Source organism: Pseudonaja textilis, chromosome 2 (assembly GCF_049901715.1).
Source record: "Pseudonaja textilis isolate UNSWEBS1 chromosome 2, rPseTex1.2, whole genome shotgun sequence".
In the NCBI taxonomy this organism is placed as follows: domain Eukaryota; kingdom Metazoa; phylum Chordata; class Lepidosauria; order Squamata; family Elapidae; genus Pseudonaja; species Pseudonaja textilis.
Genome location: NC_141991.1, coordinates 184399771 through 184419142, shown reverse-complemented (window position 1 = coordinate 184419142; position 19372 = coordinate 184399771). Strand labels below are relative to the sequence as shown.

Genomic DNA, 19372 nt, shown 5'->3' with positions numbered 1-19372 from the left:
TATGGTTGATATAAGCAGTCTAGAATTCCCACAGTGCCTTATCTTCTACTTCAAAATCTTGGGAGATAGGAATGCTAACCTCTAAACCATGTGCCCGTTCTTTTCTGATTCAAAATGTTCTATCATCCTGTTTCATTTTCTGTAAAAAAAAAAAGAAGAAGATATCTATTCGGCTTATTTGTTGAATAAGGCCTAGTTGATGATGTTTAAGTTTCTAATCTGCTTTACTAAAGCGATTTGACCTTTATCAGAAACAAATGTAAAATGAGAATGCAGATCAGTGATTTATTCAGGAAAGAATTATTTATATAACTCAAGCATGTTTTTCATTAAAAATGATATTTATTTATACCATACATACTTCAAAAACAGTGTTTTTATTCTTTTTGTTCCTTAGATATCATTTAGCCATTTGTTTAGGTCTGTTTTGCCTTGTCAATATTTCTTCTTGCTTTGTTCTTACTATCTTGGTAAGTGTTTGAAAACACAGTGCAGGACATGTAGCACTGCTGAATGTCACTAGGTTTGAGAAGAATTACACCTTTGCTTTCTCTGTTCCCTTTCACAAGTGCACGACACATTATGCAGCATAAAACAAAACAAACCTCTCTCCGTTCAATTTTATTTTTTAAAAAAGTAAGACTTTGAGGGGGAAAAAGACAAAGCACAAATGAAAAAAAAAAATCAAGTCAGCAAAAATTGTGGCGGTTTTGATGTAAACATATTTTTGACATAAACATACTTTGACAAACTGGTCAGTATTTTTTAAGAGTCTCTATGAATTCTGGAGATCATGTCAAGACTTATGCTCACTAACTGAAGTCAGAGAAATGTGATTTGAAATAAGGCATTTTAATTAAGGAAGCTTTCATTTCCCATTTTCTTTTCTTTTCTTTTTTTAAAACAAGCATGGAAAATACTGTAACTATTGTCTTTGCTTTGTTGTTAGGGGAAAAATACTTAGTATACAAAGGCACCAAGCTACTTATGATCAAGTTAGGATTTACATTAGCTGTGACTAATTTCTTCCCATGGCTTTAATGGGGTTTGGTCACCACAAACTACTCTATAGTTGGACTGGGGCCAATGAAGAGGAGGAATTGTTTCCTCTAATAAAATTAACAGACTGGGTTATTATACAATGAACAGTGGTTGGAAAGTACATAACTGGTTCAACTCGAAGGCTGAAAACAAATAACCATTTCTGGTTTTGCAGTCACGGGAGAAACTTCTAAGAAAGAAAAACATTTTCTGTGCATTAGTAATATACTGCATGGGGGAAATACTCCTTAGGTATCCTTCCAAGAAAGGATTTGTTATATGACACATACCATCATGAGCTTTGCTGCCGAGCTTGAACAAATATCATTCCCTCAGTAGGTCGGGGTTAGAGAGGCTGCTAGTGTGGCTTGCCACGCTCAGGCAACATGTGTAAACACCAGAAACGGGAACAACCGAAATGGGTCCGTGTGCAGATTCCTCCCTGGTTTCTTCTTGGATGCTCATTCCTAACTCCACTGTGATTCTCTCTTGACAAATCGCTTTTGGAAAGTACAAACAACCAAAACATTGAAATTTGCTCTGGATTCTCCCTTCCCCTCCCCCCCCCGCCACAGCTGTCAGCTTCTCTCTGCTGAAGGGTGGTCACCCAACCAAAATGAACAGCGCATATCTCTCAAGCTTTAAGTGCTTGTGCTGTTAATGGCTTTTGATTGCTTCTATAAAACATGCCTTAATCAGTCTATTGCACCTTCCAGTGCGGACAAGTCAACTCTGCGGAGGCCGGTGGTTCTCTTTGGAAGACAACCAGGGGCCCAAGTCTTCAGTCTTCGGGAACATAGGAACGTCTTCATTTCAGGAATTTTGAAGCCTTCTCTTAAGTCAAGGGAATGCGACAGAGATGTACGCCTTCAAAAAGCTCACCTACCCCTCCCAAGCCTTTTTCTATTGATCTCTTCAGGGGATAGAAAGGGTGGGGGGGTGGGAGAAGATTTATAACACCATTGTCTTCAGAGCTTCAACACACCCTGAAAGTGTGCCTGACTGGTGTGGGTAAACACTCAATAGCATTACATCATACAACTGCATTTCCTGAATGTTGGCAGGGCAATTGGTTTTGGGTGGGGGAGAGATCAAGAGTGGCTTTGTGATAACCACAATGCAACCTTTTGCAAAGGCCTCCAAGAGAGAAAAGTTCCCACCCCACCCCAGTGTAATGAGGATTACTTCCAGGTAAACAGTTGCTGGCTTGCACCACTTTCCTAAAAGCTCAAGTTGAAGAAATGCCTCCGTTGTCTCTTAGCAAGTAATTTCTGCCTTCTTTTTGTTTTTCCCGCCTCTTTTTCACTTTTTTTTTTAAAAAACACAGAACTGTGGCCTTGCTTTGCAGATGTGCATAATTTTTAGGACCTGAGAAATATATTTGGGTATGATATTCCGTTGCTCCCCAGTTCCTAGGATTGTTTTTTTTTTCCTTTCCTCACTGCCACAACCTTAGCCTGTGGTTAATACCAGCCGATTAATATATTTTGGTTACTGAAAACGTGTGCAAAGTTGGCAGCTTCATGTTAACGCGTAACACGATTTTTGTTCATCATTTGCCTGCCGTACTGACCAGACATCACATAGAACAAAGGGTAGGGTTTTTTTTTTTTTCCTTAATAAGACACTGATAGTATGGCAATACTTTTAAGGGAAAAAAGGGTATGGATATTATTACACATCCCCACATCGTGTAAGAAAAAAGTGCATGACTGGATTTATGTAATCGTAACAAGACCAAAATAAAAACGAAACAAGGAAAACCTGTATCCAATCAGGTGCTCTAAAGCATGCCAGCACCTCCCCTTATGTGTTTCTAGCAGGTAGTTAAAAATGGAACTTGTGTTTTCTTTTCTTTTTAAAAAAAAATGTGCACCGAAGCTAATATAAATGAATTGAGCTAGCCAGCAAACTATTCCCACCTAACCCCCAACCCCCACATATCTCACAGCTGGATGTAAATGTAAATGTAAAACAAAAAACAAAACCCAAACAAACAAACAAAGAAAAGGTTAAACCACCATCAATACAATTGTTTTACATCATGGGCCTTTCAAGGCTCAATATATACAAGTGTTAACAGCCATGCGTAGTTGCCGGACCTCTCAAAGGTTTAAAATACACAAAAACAATAGGAGTTGTCCTTTTTCTCTCTCGTTTTAATATCTTTGCAGTGCTTTGTTGTTAGGGGTTTTTCTTTTCTTTTCTTTTTTTTCCTTTCCTCTTCTAAGATTGCAGGCAACAGTCACTGATGGAAGAAACAGTCTTTTTGGAGATGACCACACATTTTATAACAAAAGCGAGTTTGAAAAGGTAAGTTCGTTTGTTAATTTTTTAGTTTTTGTTTTAAGCAGTGGAAATGTTATCCCAGGTTAAAGATATTATCCCAACCCACATAATTTTTTTTTCTTGTTTTTTTTAAAAAAACATAACAAAATAAAGGAACAAAAATGAGGGGGGTGGGGAATGAGGGGGCATGGGGGAAGGAAAGCACCCGGTCTTTTTCTGTTTTGTTTTTAAAAAAGGAAAAAAAAGATATATATTTATATATTTATATTTATATATATTTATAGAAGAGTCTGTAAATGGCAATTTGAAGAAGTATAAGGTCTTAATTTTTGAGCTGGCACTGACCGTGTCCATCTTGGGATTAATCTAATGAGCTGAAGGGAATGTTTTTATGCAGATTCGGGTTCTGGCTGTGCCGATTTCGGCTGCGGACCGAGGAGAACATCATGTTGCAACCAGGGATTTTACATCTGTGCATTTCCCGCAAGTGTACCGTTTTGTAATGCACCCTGAGAGTCCCCTTGTTGCTGTACATTTTGTGACAGATGTTGCACATGATCCCCCCGTTGTTCATGGAAACACTGTTAAACATGAGCGACCCAGGGACTTCAGCACTCAAGCTGACCCCTAAGGCTGCAGCCTCAGTTTTGTGTGATGATTCCTCGCTGTCGCTGACCCCATCCATGTCGTCCAAAAGGATGCCCTCGTCGCTTCCTGCATCCGATTCTCTGGAAGAATGGATGCTACTGCTGGACTGGATGCTGGAGGTGGTGCTCAGGTCTAATACCATGTATTCTTCCGACATACCCCGTCCGTATCCATTCAAGTGGGAGTCCTCGGTTCCTGCTGGGGAGGAGGTGTCTTCCCGTAGATCAAAGCCCAAGTGGGGTGGAGCACCATAGATCTTCATCAAGAATTCATCACGGAGGTCCTTGCTAAGGGAGGGCTGAGAGGAATCCAGTCCCATGTCATCCAGTTCTTTGGTCAATAGTTTACGGTGCAGATTTATATTAGCACTGTGTCTGGGAAAGAGAGAGGAAAGAGACAGGGAGGGAAAAGAAACGTGCGATATGGATTATAGTGCAAATATTAGTAATGGGATAAAAACCATAACAAACAATGTTCATGCAGTAGCACAACTGTTGCTCTTTGGTTTTTCTTTAGAAACGCAAGCATGACGGTTTGGACACCATTCCTATAAACACAAGGCAAGATGCTGCAAATCCACATGAACTCAATTTCTTTTCTTTTCTTTTTTGGGTATGGTTATCATACTCTGTATCAGGCTAATTGGCGGTGTGATTGATTACCACTTTTCTTTTCAAAAACATGGCGTCATATGAACGAATGGGGAGGGTATTCGATGGAATTTATTTACCAAATCACAGCGTTGGTTCCTATTGATACATGTAACCATAGGAGCCAACTGGGAACAAAGGCTAATTAGTATCTTAAGCTGATTTATCCTCTTACCAAGAAGAGGGGTGGGGTAACCTCTAGTATTTAGGAACAGGATTCGTTAAAACTGAATGAAACAATTTAAAAAATTGGTAGGGAAAGAAAAGAGGCCATTTTACAAGATAGCAATCCATGTGTGGCTTTTTTAGTTACTAAAAATTTGTTGAGTCATGAGGGGTAGACTTGTTTCTATGTTGACTATATAGCTCATTACAAGTGATCAAAGTCCTAGGGTAAGAGTGTTAAACTCAAGGCCCGTGGGGTGTTTAAATCTGGCCCATGGGGTGAGCCTGGAAATAGCAAAGGACCAGGCAGCAATGCCTCTGCTAGTGAAAACAGGATGTGGGGAGCATGTGTGCCCCCATGCCCCATTTTGGACAGCAGGATGCATCTGTCCCATCTCCTCCCCACAGCTGGTCCACAGAGAAGAACTAAAATGCTGATCCAGCCTCAAAGAAATCCAGTTTGACACCCCTGTACTAGGGCATAAGTATGGACCTATTATAATTTTGATATATTTTTGTTTTCCTTCTCCCTCAACTAATATTCGGTTCTTAGTATATTTTGTTAGAAAGACATATTCAAAGGTGCCAAAATATCCTACTGAAACCTGAAACTTTGATTTGTGCAAGTTCTTTTCTTAACATTGTGCATTTCATAGGTTATCTGCCATGGTCTCCAGTCCAAATTCTAACATGCCAAGTCACACCATACAATTTGTACAATGCTGGTAAACCCATGCCTTTTTCTAAACCCATCTCTATTTCATCAGAAAACATTTGGAAAGGGAGCCAGGCACTTAATATCTTACCAACCAGGGCTTCCAGAGTATGAGGTCACCCAGTAAACTGAACCAACATGCACAGTCCCATAAGCAGTAATTGTGTGTTACAAAGTAAATTCCTCAACTTTGATGGGGCAGCCGTGATAAATCCTCAAACTTTGCCCTGCCATGTAGAACTAAAGCAGAGGGCATATATAAATCAGCCGCACATTTACAAAGATCAGATGTACAACTGACTCATAGAAAAGATTTTAATAAAGAACTTTTTTTTTTAAAAAAAAAATCCAGTTTCCAATCCAGCTACAGCTATGCACAAGAATGCTTCCCAGTCTGACAGTGGTTGGCAATATGCATTTCCAATGTAGATGGAAGTGCGTGTCTTTATCCTTCTATTCTACAGTAATTCAAATGTTCACATGTGCATTGAAAAATTGAGGCGGATTTGGATCTAAATTCATCAACCAAAGATCAGGGAATTACCATATTTTTCGCACTATAAGACACACCTGACCATAAAATGCACCTAAGTTTAGAGGAGGAAAACAAGAAAAAAATATATCAGGCAGAGCCTGAGAGGACCACAGATAGGTGTCCTCTCATGTGCCAGCTCTGCCTATTGACTCCTGCACTGTGGAAAAGAGACAGAAGAGGCAGGCAATGACAAAGTCAAAAGAGGTGGGGTTCTGCCACCACGGCCTAGCTGTTATTCCCCAAAGGACCAGCACTGATGCCCCAACATTTCCACCCACTTTTGGGGAAAAGTAAGTGTGTCTTATGGAGCGAAAAATACAGTAGATTCCACATGAATGAAGGCGAATATACATGTCTCAGGATAATGTTGCAGGATCCAATCTGGGTCGGTCACCAGGACTAAAGATTTAGTCTTCCAAACTTTTGGACACAAGCTTTTGAAATCCAAAAGCTCAGAAACTAAATTTCTGGACCCGGTGACTCACCCAGATTGGATCCCGCAATTAGATTTCTTTGCGTAATTTGCACACGGGCTGCCAAATAATATATCCATTAGTTGTGTATCTCTCAACTAGCCATCCCAAAATGTACCCACTTGTGCCATAAAATGAAATAAAAAGTTATTTTTTTTCATAGACAAATAAATAGAGGATGCATTATATTTTATTTATTTATTTTATTTTTCTCACATTTTTGAACCACCCATTTCCTCGGAGAGGGACTCTATATAGTGTCAGGATTGATTTAATTTATTAAACGCAGCAGGGTAGGCTAACAAACTACTCTTCTTAGGAAGAAGACAGTTAAAGGTGGATTGAAAAGGAAGGATAGCTAATTTTGGATCCCAAATAAGAGAAAAGGCTACTGAGAGATACATCCAAGGAATAGGGTGGTAGGGTAGGTGTTAGGCAGGAGTACGGCAACTTTATCCACAAGAGTGAAAGTATCATTTCACACCAAGTACTGTAGCACTGATTTAATTAAAGAAGGGAATTACACTATCCCCAACACTGCACTTATGAAGGCTGAGCTTACCTTGTGATAAGTTCAGCTTTCTAATCTTTTGCTAAATCGAGATCGCAAAAGGAGGAGGAAGGCAGAGACAGAGAGAGAAAAAAGGGAGGGAGGGAGGCAGAGAAAATATAGGAGATAGAAAGAAAGAGACAGAGAGAAAAAGAAAGAGAACAAATTCACATTCCAATCCAGTCACATCTGGCTTCAAAAAAAAAATGAAAAGAGAATATTTAAACAATAAAATACAGGCTAAAAATGCTTTGGCTGTGAGATCATTTTCTGTCACCCATCATCTCACTTACACTGTTGTCCTGATGGTTGCTGGACCAACCACACAATCTAAAGCCATAAATCATAAATCAGAGGGGGGGGGGGGAAGCAAATATGCGTTGCCCAACATTTTTCTTCTGGACAGATTCATGCAGGGTTCACGTACATAAATGATAACAGAGGGACAGCCTCACAGCCTTTTCAGCAAAGGGATTTCTTGCCCACTTGTCATACGATAAAGAACTCAAAGGAAACATTTCTAAGTAAACATAGGAAGCATTTTGCTGTGAACATCTGAATATGGAACTGCATTGCCAATGTGTTCAACAGCACAGCACAGCGTTACATCTATGAAATGTGTTTGCTCCTCTTGCTAGCATCATGCAAAAAGAGGTGGAGTGGTCCCTCCATGTACAAACCACATGACATAGTTTCTTGCCATGGCAACATGCTTTTTTTTTCCAGAATAAAATCAATGTTTTGCACATTGACCACTACTATACACGAACACCTTTTCAGTTGTTTTATTTGTAACCTGTATTGTCTCTAGAGAAGTTCAGGACAATATTTTAGCTTCACAAGTACATGGAATAAGTCATAAGCAAATAAACAAAACAACACACACACATGCAAATTAAAAAGTCATATAAAAGTTATACACAGGTTCTCTGAATTGTACTTTAGCAATCTCATTTATGCAAAATTTACAGTGAGATTGGGGGCTTTGCCAAAAGGTCTCCAGAGCTAAGTGATGAACTGAAGTTAGATTTCCCACAATCACATTTGTATCTCACTGCAGTACATGAGCTCTGGCTGTGGATGACATGAAACGATAAACATTAATGTGAACTGAGCCTAGATTATGTTTTTTCCCCTGCTAAAATATAGCACAGACAAGGTGCCTTGTCTGTAAATGGAGCTAGGTTGTCTATTATTTAGTTTCCTTCATTGGCTGCAGGCAAAAACAAACAATTGGATCTATGTGAGAATATCACCAAGAATTACTGAACACAAGACACAAATATGTATTAATGTTGCATCGTTGGGGACGCAAACACATACACAAAAATCTTTCTCCGAGTAGAAGTGGCTGCTTGTTTTCCTTGATGATGATGAGTTCAAAGTTGCAGATGGCTTCGGCTATCAATAGAAAGTGATGCCATAGCCATTGACTTATCATTTACAGCGCTGACTATCAGTAATCTGATTAAACTATGTACCAGCCCTTAATATCTGTCAGGCAAACGATGTGCAGAAATGAGTGGGCAACTTCTGGCACTCTTTCTGGCAAGGGCCTTTTTCCGCTGTCAGAAGTAGCATTGGCTTCTCCTAATATAATTACACTGACTTTTATTCAATTAAGTGTCATTCCTAGCTTTAAAAAAAACTTGCTTTCTCAACTGATTCAGGTGTAATGCAATAATCAGATGAACTCATTTGCAGGGGCATTAGCTCTGCTGTTCATAACTTTGGGATATGAGTTCATTCATAGCAGTCGATTTCCATTGTGCAACCACAGTTCACAAGGATTTATTCTGTTCCATTAGTTTCTTCGTGTCTTTTTCTCATATTGAAAAAAAATCATCCTTCATATGTAAATCTAAGTCACATTGGATTATTGGGAAGAAAACACCTTGGATTTATTTGGATACTGATTTTTTTTACATGTTCTGCTTAATAGCAAAACTTAGGAGTTCAAACTGGCTGTGAAACTGGCAGGATACTGAACAGTAAGCTGTTTCCAGATTGGAAGTAGGCTTATGGGGTTTAATCTTATGGGGACCATCTTGAGGGCCACTGATTTTAAGCATGAGTATATTTGGATTGCTATATAAGGCACCCTAAAATATATATACGATTTAGCTCTATGCCAAATAGTAGTCTATATGTTGAAATGGACATCACCTGTGGGTGACTCATTCACTTCTAAGCAACAATGAAGGGCAGCTCTTGAATCCAGAACGTTCCTATAAGCTTTTCTTGTTTTCTGTTATTTTCTCTACTTGTCCCAACAGAGCTTTTTCCAAAAGGCAACTGGATTTTGTCAATTTTCGTTTCTTTTCTTTTCTTTGAAAACGTTTTGCTTCTCATCCAAGAAGCTTCTTCACTTCTGAGTTAAAACTGAAGAAGCTCCTTGGATGAGAAATGAAACAAGGAACAAACAAACAAATAAGAAAGTTAAGTCATCCAAGTCAACCATGACCTGGATGATTAAGAATCTCCATAGACTTTCTTTACTGTGTTGATCCACTGACAATCTGGTGAACTGGAGTGTGTTAGAAACTTCTCCCATCTCCCAAATCTAAACACAGGAATTGCATTTTAATGTCATTAATCTATCATACTTTGCATATCACAGTTCTGTGTAGAACTCCAGCACGATCAACCACTCTAACCTGTCTTTCCCAATTACTGACTTCTTAATAGATAAATGTTTTATCTACTATTTAGTCCTAAGAGTAATCACTGCTTATTTCTAAGCTTTTCTAAGGCACATGGTTGTTCTTGGAGCTTTTAGCTTACTTATTTCCTTACTTTAAGTATTTCATTAAAGAGAAGCTTGCAAAGATGTCTTCAGGCAAAAACTAACAAGTGAAAAATACCAATAGTGTTACAAAAATGTTGGGGGCTTCCCTTAGACTCAGAATCCCTACATTTGTTTTAAATTTTTCTGTGGTTTAAAATCTGGTGGCAATTCTAAATCTTTCCTTTCTCCTCTGGCACAGTTTTGACCATGAATTTCCCCCAGTTTTTTATGATCTATGGCCAGCCCTTGTTTTTCCATCGTATACTGTAAGAAGAAGGAGAGCCATTCTGGCACTGCAGCCATTAAAGAAAGGAATGGCTGCAGCATCTAAAAAGTTTCAAAAATTGTTACCCACTCTTGAATTGTTTCCCTTTCTTGAATTTAGAAACAGAAATTTATTAAATAGATGAAAGAGAATGTTGACTTCTTGAAATCTTGTTTCTGCCCAAGTCACATCCATTATTTTTAAAGTACAGTATGCAGTTCATAGACAAAGTGTTGGCCCATAGCTAAGAAAAAACAACTGTAACAAGATATTTACTTAAGTGTGCCTCCTACACTAATATATGAACACCAAAGTGCAGGCTCATCCCTATCATCTCTTAAGTCCTGCTCCTATAGTACATGGAGAAAAGTGAGAAATGTTTATTGAAGGTGACCTAAATTAAACAGGACTACTAGATATGGGCTAAATTGGATATTCTGAATCACTTTGTTTTCTTCTAACAAAGTGGTTGACCAGGTTTCTGTAGCTCAGATACGGCTGCCCTGCCTAAATGCAAGTGAAAGAACTATAGCTCTTCAAATATTGCAGAATTATACCTTCCAGAGGTCTTCACCCTGAACTATGCTGCCTAAGGTGCTAGGAGATATAACTCAGAAACATGACAGTTTCCCATCCATGATATAATGCTTTCTAATAAAAACATCTAGTGTCAACTCTGGAGCTGAGCTGACTGAGGCCATTTTGAGGCTCCAGGGTTGCCACACTAGAGATGAGAGTTAGAGAGAGAGGGAATAGTGATAGCTGGGGTTTTGTAGCCAAAACAAAATAGTTTGCCCTGGGAACCAAGGACATTCCCACAAGTGGCTGAAGTAAGGAGAAGAGACATTACCAAACAACCGGATTGCACTCTGATTGGACCTTGTGACTGACTGTTTGGAGAAAGGGGAAAAACTTATTATTAGGTGAAATTAGGTGAAAACCGCAGGAACATTTAGAGTCAGTTTTCACCAGCCTGTGTCAATATGATTTATCCAATAAAAACTATTCTTTGAGGAACTACCCACCTCAGAGTTCTGTTTGCTATTCCAAACCCTTATTTGGAACCCTCAGCTGCTGTAGGAAAACATAGGCATTTCCCAACTCTGTCGTAGACCATCGGCAACTGGGTTTCCTGGGCTGGAGTTCCCCCGCCACCAATTAGCTTAGTTTGTTTACCTGGAACTATGTTGTTTGCTATATTTTCTAGTCTTATATTTTCCATATTGGTCAGTAATATTACAGCCATAGATGATTGATGATTAAGTGTTAAAGGTAAATAGCTTATATTTTTTAAATTACTATAGGGAGACTGAAAAAAGATGAAAATTTCAACAACATTTTACATGTATGTTCAAATTCCCACATTGCTTTTTTCATAGCATGGGTAAAATCTGGGCAGGATCGCACCAGAAAGGGTTTACTGCTGGCCTCAGGCCCTCTGACCTGGATCCATCTTTTTTTTTTTTTAATGTGGCCGCTGATTCATATACATAAATCAGTGACAAGACAGAAAAAGGAAAAAGATTTCTCCTTCTAAGTAGTGGTTCTTCTAGGTTCATTTGCCTAGAGGAAGCAAATTAATGGAATGTAGAAACAATGACAGAAAGTGGGGAAAGGGGTCATACATTTTCCTCTGGAGCTTTTTAGATTTGGAACAGATTCCATAGAAAGCTTGATAAATTTAAAGAAGGGGTCTTTGCAACTGTAAATTAACACGTCCTTATAACTAAGTTTCTTGAAGGAAGATCTTCCTCCAATACATCACTTCATTAATGTACAAGGCAAAGTATTAGTGTGGTGAGAAATATTATGGTAGTGCTGATAAAAGATTTATTTAGAATAAAAACTTCATTTTTTAGAAATGATATCTGAATATATTAAAATTACAGTACAACTACATTAAAAAATTATCTTTGAATGAGGCACTATCAACATTTCCGCAGTTCATTATTTTAAAATGCAGTAGGAAGTTGTACTAGAACCAGGAGGATTGGGTTCAATTTTAACCATGGCCATGGAAGATCATGAGGTAACTGTGGCCCCCTCAGGCCTGTTGCTTTAAGGGGAAGCCTGAAAGAAATAGAGCATTGTAGGCCAGCTTGAGTTCTTGAAGGAGAGGCAGAATCTAAATCTAAGACATAAATAAATCAAAACAATACTTAAAAATATTAACCTAAACATATCATGAAGTTTAGGTACTTTCTGCCTTTTAAAGAAAGTTTATTTCTGGCCTTTGCATTTTTCATATACTTCCTCTATAATGGTTATTGATTCTGATACGTAATTACATATCTATTGAATGAATTTGACTTATATTTCTATTTTGTGGGGATTGATTTTTTTTTTTCAAATTTAGCCATAGCTTTGGAGTGCAATAAAGAAACAGTTTAAACATAATATAAATTGCACCTCTGTCGCGTAGTGGTTAGAGTGCAGTACTGCAGGCCATTTCTGCTGACTATCGGCTGCCTGCAATTTGGCAGTTCATATCTCACCAGGCTCCAGGTTGACTCGGCCTCTCATCCTTCCAAGGTGGGTAAAAGGAGGACCCAGATTGTTGGGGGCAATAGGTTGATGCTGTAAACGGCTTAGAGAGGGCTGGAAAGCACTATACAGCGGTATATAAGTCTAAGTGCTATTGCTATTGTTATAGTTATGGGCGAAATTCAAGGTGTCTTAAATTTTCAGACTTCAATCTCTGGAGGTGGGTAGCCACATCAGATTTGTAGTGTCCTCTTTATTTCACATATCACACACTTTGTATGTCTTGTATTGTAGCCCCACTGACTTTAATAGTGAATGGCTCTATTCTAGGGAATGTGCACGTCCAACGAAGCTGTGCTACTGTATAACGCAAAAGGCACACACAAACACACACAATTTGATTAGGGCAGTTTAGAAGTACAATAGATACAAAACTGAACCAGTAAATAATTTTTAAATACTTTTTGTTGTAGAAAAACAGGGAAAAGCAACTTTTTTGTAACTGGGGGAACTGTACTTTCACTTTTCTTTATTTGTCTTTATAGACAGGGATATCACAATTTTTTAAATTTTAGTTTTAAAATTCTTCAAAAGAAGACATCTCCACTTGTCTCCTCACCCCCCACAGTTTTTCCCATGGAACCAAGCCTTTGAACACTCCCTCAGTTCAATTTTGGAGTTTCTTTCTTTCTTTCTTTCTTTCTTTCTTTCTTTCTTTCTTTCTTTCTTTCTTTCTTTCTTTCTTTCTTTCTTTCTTTCTTTCTTTCTTTCTTTTCTTTTCTTTTCTTTTCTTTTCTTTTCTTTTCTTTCTTCTTTTTCTTTTTTTACAAAACCCCAAAATAGCTGTGATATGCTTATAGGAGATTTAACTGCACTGATTTTTTTTTAAAAAATTATTTTTTGTTTTACAGAAAGCTTAGTGGTTTTATGGAAGGGGAGATGAGATTTCACTGCTCCTATTAGACCAAAGGTCTCCAACCTTGTCAACTTTAAGCCTGGTGGACTTCAACTCCCAGAATTCTTATAGTTTTAGGAAGTTAGAGAAATGAGTCGGTTATGTTAATACAGTACCTTGACAAATATTATCTATTGTATTCTGCTTTAATTGTTATTGTCTTCTTTGAGGAGCCTGGTGGACTTCAACTCCCAGAATTCTGGAAGTTGAAATCCACCAGGCTTAAAGTTGCCAAGGTTGGAGAGGCCTGTATTGGACGATTTCATGTTAAATTTTGGCAGAACTATCTTGGAGCTCTAGGGGAACAGAGCATGCAGACAAGAGGTGACCTACCCTTGTTCTATAAAATCAAGAAATCCTGCAGAGTATCAGGGTAAAAAAAAACTTAAGCCAGCACAACACAGATCCTTAGTGAATAAATCTCAGTCTCACAAAACATAACATACATAACAAAACTAAAAGCTTCAAAGGCTCCTCAAAGAAGACAATAACAATTAAAGCAGAATACAATAGATAATATTTGTCAAGGTACGGTATTAACATAACCTACTCATTTCTCTAACTCCCTAAAACTATATTGCAGCAAATCCCCCAAATATCTGACTCTGAGATATGGATTCTGACATTCTCAGATTAATTCCTCATACCCCAATGTATACTTGGAGATATTCATCTGAAATCCAGAATCTGGCAGTTTTGGCTTTGCTTCACTTCTAATTTTCCCAATCTTAAGCCCATCCATTGTTGTTGTTGTTTTTAAAGCAATGTTAATTTTTCTATGCATCAGGGATTTGTGCAGAATGTGCACATTTTGGCCAATCATTTTCTCACTGAAAATGGTCTAAATCCTTCTATTTAATTATTACTTTTCAGATATACAAACTAATTTTTGAAAAAGCTACATGTCTGGTACATGAAAGAGGTGCTGCAAAGTTAATAAAAACAACTCTACGCAACTCCATCTTCAAAGCAGAAGCGGAAGTGTAAGCTTTTCCAATCATTCACGTTTTGCCTTTTTCTCAGCCAGCCCAGTGCTTTTAAATCTAGGGAGAATTCTTGTTGGAAGAAGAAAGAGAGGCACTCAATGGAAAGGCCTGAATATTTGGCCTACTGGGGGTGGTCTTGGGGGCAGGGCAGAGGGAGGAATGCATTCCTAGAGGCTTTTGCAAGTATTAATGGAAATCTACCTGGGGGATACTTTTCTTAAGCTTATGATATTCTCTGAAGGTAGCATCTGTAGCCAAACACAGATCATATTCATTTCACTCTGGAAAACTGCACAGTTAGATCCACTAACATTCTCAAATCAGTCACTCTTCTTGTTACTGGAAATTTTCTTGATTCAGGCAATATATACAAGGCTTTAAAGAAGGAAAAAAAAAAACAGCAGGGCAAATCATACAGTAGCAAATACAACACAAGACAAAAAAGTAAGGGAAATCATTTTGGCATCTGATACTTTTACGTCCCACCCACCTACCCCTGAGAAATTCTCAGGGGTAGGTGGGTAGGATTTAAATGTTCTGTTTCTTCCCACAGTGTTGTAGATATGTCTCCTCCAGAGTTAAAGATTGCCTAAAATGAAATGTGTGTGGGTCAAATGAGAACCAAGATTGCTGGGGCAATAGGCTGACCCTATAAACTGCTTAGAGAGGGCTGTAAAGCACTGTGAAGCGGTGTATAAGCCTACGTCCTATTGCTACATCATCAAATGCTCCTTCCCCTGCATTTTTGACAAAAGACATTTAAAAGCTAAAAGACATTTATGCTAAATCCATATAAAGTGGAATAGTTTGGGCTTTGCTTTGTTTATCCTTGCATGTTTACTTTGGCCTAAAATTCAAAACAGCTTAGCTAGAGGGTTCACCATTCAAGGTAAATAGTTGACGAATTCCTGCGGAAGATCAACAACATACATACAGGTTTTAACTATGTTTTAAAGTTATCCTGTGAAATGTTAATAAAATTAGTTGTTGTTTTTTTAACGTGAAAAAATGGCAAACCTTCATGCTTTCTATTTAACTGATTGCTTTTTTATTTTTTGGCCACAGTAGGTAGCCTATGTGTAGAGCAACATGGTAGCACCAGGTAGCCTATGTGTAGAGCAACATGGTATAATACTTCAGTTCTGTTCAAAATTATAGTGAGCATATCATAACAGTTGGGCTAATTATGAATAGAGACTGAAACTTAGAAATAACCAAACTTCTTATCTTGGTTTTCATGAATTCTCTCTTTACTATCTTTTCAACCCTGTTTCCATAAGCGATGATGCTTAATAGGAAGGCTTTTGTTACTCCTACTTCAAGCAGCATTTGTTGGCAGAATATTGTGCCCCTTAATGCAATTGCAGTTCAACCCCCAGCACCACGAGCAACATTGGTCACTAAAGTTTTTACAAATGGCATAGAATCTGAGAAAATATTAACCTTTTATAGGGAGAAATTCCAAAAGGTAAAAAACAGTTCAGCACCTATTAAAAAAAAAGAAGTAAAGAAGCGCTTATTAAATGCAGGAAATGAAGAACAGGCAAAATTCTTGCAAATTCAAGATGTGGAACTTTAGTCATTGCAACCCTTTTCAATATGAAACCAATCATTCACACCGGTCACGAAAGCAGCTCTCTCTCCGCTCAAATTATTCACTTGGAGATAAGCTCTCACGAAACTCTTTAGGGGTTTAGCTAATTTACAGCACAGATATGGCACGTCTGTTGTAATAACAGGTAGGATATGTTGGGGTGGGCCATTTATCAGAATTAGGTGTCTTTCTCACTCTGCAGTGAAGGATGTCGCTGCCTCTGCTGCTTTTCACTCTCCAGATTCCCCCGTCCCCTGACGGCCCATAATGTGGCAGGCAAACAAAATTGACAGTCTCTTCTTGTCAACAAGGAACAATTCTCCCGAGGAGCCACTTAGCTGTGGAGGAGGAAGCGATGTATTAGCGTGGCTGTCCCAGGAATGTTAATCATCTTCTGAGCTCTCTCTGACTTTGACATGAGCAAAATCACCAAATTTGTTTACTAAATGACTCGTAATATGCTAATAAGAGAGCATGACATATATGGTCAAGCCAAATGGATGGTTTATTTACTCCACTTTGCAAATGTTGTAAGTCGGGAAACATTAGGGAGAATTATTGGGGATAACTGCAGAGGCGGCTGAGCCGTTAGCATACAAAATGCCAGGACGGAGCAAAAGAGAAGCCATTTTTATCCCTCAGAAGGCTCCCAAGCATTAATATCAATATGATATCTGGGCTGACTACATGTATTCCCTTGGGGCAAATGGTTTTTTTTTCCCCTGAATTTACCAAGGTATTTTCTCTTGGCAGGGTCTTTTTTGCCTGCACAGCTTCTTGCAAAACTAAGATGCGAGCGTTCTCCACTCTAGCAAGGCTTGGAAATTCAGTACATACCTGTTGAGGTGTTAACTGAAATGACTCTGGTGGGGTGAATAGAGTTACATTTTTCAACAGCTGCACGTGCTCACAGTCAAGACATAATCTTAATATATTACTAGTTAATTATTAGTTAAGATCAAAAGACATTACAAACAAAAAGCATTACCGCTGGACCAGTTGCCAGAGTTACTCCCAAATGTGGAACGGTTGCACTTCAAGCTCACACTGTACAAGCTGGCTTGAAGCAAACCATCTCGTTATAAAGGAAGAAAGCGGTGGTGATGGGGGACTGAAAGTTGATAACATGCCAAATCAGTCAGTATCATGTAAAGGAAAAAAGTGACCAGGTTTTGCTAAAATACGCCAAGGAATTGTATAGAATATGCACTGTGTTTAGATCACAGCTTTATACACAGTTGGCAATAGGCTAACTTAATTATAATTAGCAGTCCTGGTTAATTGTTTGAGATTATCAATTCTTTCCCCGTCTCTTGAATGTTTGCAAGCTATCTGCACACAAAGGGATTCATACATACCTGAAGAGAGTGGCTTCAGTGGCTTTTATGGATCTTCTGCATGTCATCCATGAAAGGCCAATTATTTTTTTTTTAATGAATGCCAATTCCTGAGATTTATTGCATGGAAGATCATTTGAATTCAGTGGTTTTTAGAGCAAAATACTTGATCCAAAATTCATGCCAATTTATTATCCTAAGAATATTCTCACAATATTTAGGAATTTCTGAACTCAAGCTCCATTAGGTGGAAGAATAAGTAGGTCACAAATTTTAGAAAGAAACAGGAAATACATTTCCTGACATCTCCATCCATAGTATTTGACTTCCCAAGTCTATTGGCACTAAAGCCATGTGATACTATTTAGGCATTAATGTGCTCCCTACATACATTTATATTATAGCTACTTCTTCTCCTATGCAATAAATCTGTTATTTTCTGGTTTGAAATACTAGTTTGTGCTACATACATCATTTTACCACAGGGGTTCCAACCTGGTTTAAGGAATTGCACAGCATGTTGATAAAGAAATGACATATATTTCATATTAACCAGCTGGAGTAATTTCACAAATTGTGCAGAAGTGCTCACATACAGTTTTTCCAAAGAGATTATAACAATGTCTTCCATTTCTGGAATGCATTGTAAATCGAAAAGTTTATTCACACGTGTATGCACCTTGACTTGGTTCAGTGCCTCACAGCCAGAAACTCAAAATGGTTGATGAAAAGTATTGAGTTTATTTGAAAAATGGAACTGCATTTATTCTGAAGGCTCAGTTCATGAATCAGTTAAGGACTGATGAGCTTTGAGAAAGTTTTTACCGATCTTGAATTAAGGTTATTATATTGGGAATAATTTAACAATGTATTTCCTCGTTAGAAAGAAATTTGAATGATTTATGCAGACTAGATTTCAAATTACAGGAATGATATTAAAAGTCAAAAGTTCTTGACTTGAAGTGATATTTTAACAATGAACTGTGTTTTGACCATGAAGAAACAAAATCTGATAAATAATTTAAAAAGTTAACTATAATAGTTTGTTTAGGTGCTAAACTATTTTTGCAAGTATTTAAACTTATAGTATTTCTGTATTTCTAAAGCACTGCTAGCTGCATATTGGTTTTGTTTCTGATTTGCTATGTTCCCTTATACACATTTAAAAAATACTTTAGTAATTGCCTATCTAAGCTTTAGTAGTTGATTATCAGCAGAGATGTATCCATGCCAGTTCTGGTCTCCAATGTTTAATAGAATTGCTCCATACATCTCTTGTTATTGGATATTAAATTTGGAGAAAGTTTGTTTTGTTTTTGTTTTTAAAAAACTATGCCTCAGAGGCAAAGTAAAGAGGAAATAAAAATTGAGTTTTCATTTTGAGGCCACTCTGAAGCGCGAACTGTAAGCAACTGTCCCAGACTGATGCTTATATCACATCTACTCATTCCTGACCAACAAAGAAAATTTCAATAAAGTAGTTTCACTGGTTTAACAGCAGTGAGCTTTTGGGATTGTCAAAGTGCAAAGGCTTTTCTAAGGAGAGAAGGAATCAGCAGCTGAAATATAATTAACCTTCCATTCTCAATGCAAAACTGCCACACACACAGGGGCTCTGCAGTCTGTTAGTGAAGTTATAATGGCCAACAGGCAGAAGGAAAATTGGTCAAAAGTTGGCAGCTGCTGTCATATTTTTAGAATTATGATTAATGACACTAATAATGCAGATGATTACTGATATGTGTATCTCCTGCAGTTTATCATATTGCACTGGCTGCCTACATCCACAATAAACACGGTGCTATCATTTACCTCTTTATTGAAGACAATCCTTTCTCTTGTGAAGACGCTCGCTCTAATTACTTTGTAATGTTTTATGTCTCAAGCTTTTTACAGC

At 38.0% G+C, this 19372-nt stretch overlaps 1 protein-coding gene across 3 annotated transcripts in view; it reads right to left on the bottom strand.

Annotated features, from left to right (window-relative positions):
• Window positions 1-320: 320 nt before the first annotated feature.
• The window catches only part of BNC2 (basonuclin zinc finger protein 2), a 431708-nt gene continuing 412656 nt past the window's right edge, over window positions 321-19372 (bottom strand). For 2 of the 3 annotated variants that reach the window (XM_087926592.1, XM_026718392.2), the window contains one exon: window positions 321-4352. In XM_087926592.1, coding sequence (XP_087782718.1) covers window positions 3692-4352 — 661 coding nt within the window. In that variant the 3' untranslated portion in view covers window positions 321-3691. Of the gene's footprint in view, window positions 4353-15987; window positions 16032-19372 lie in introns of all 3 variants that reach the window. The other variant, XM_087926593.1, reaches the window with a different exon arrangement.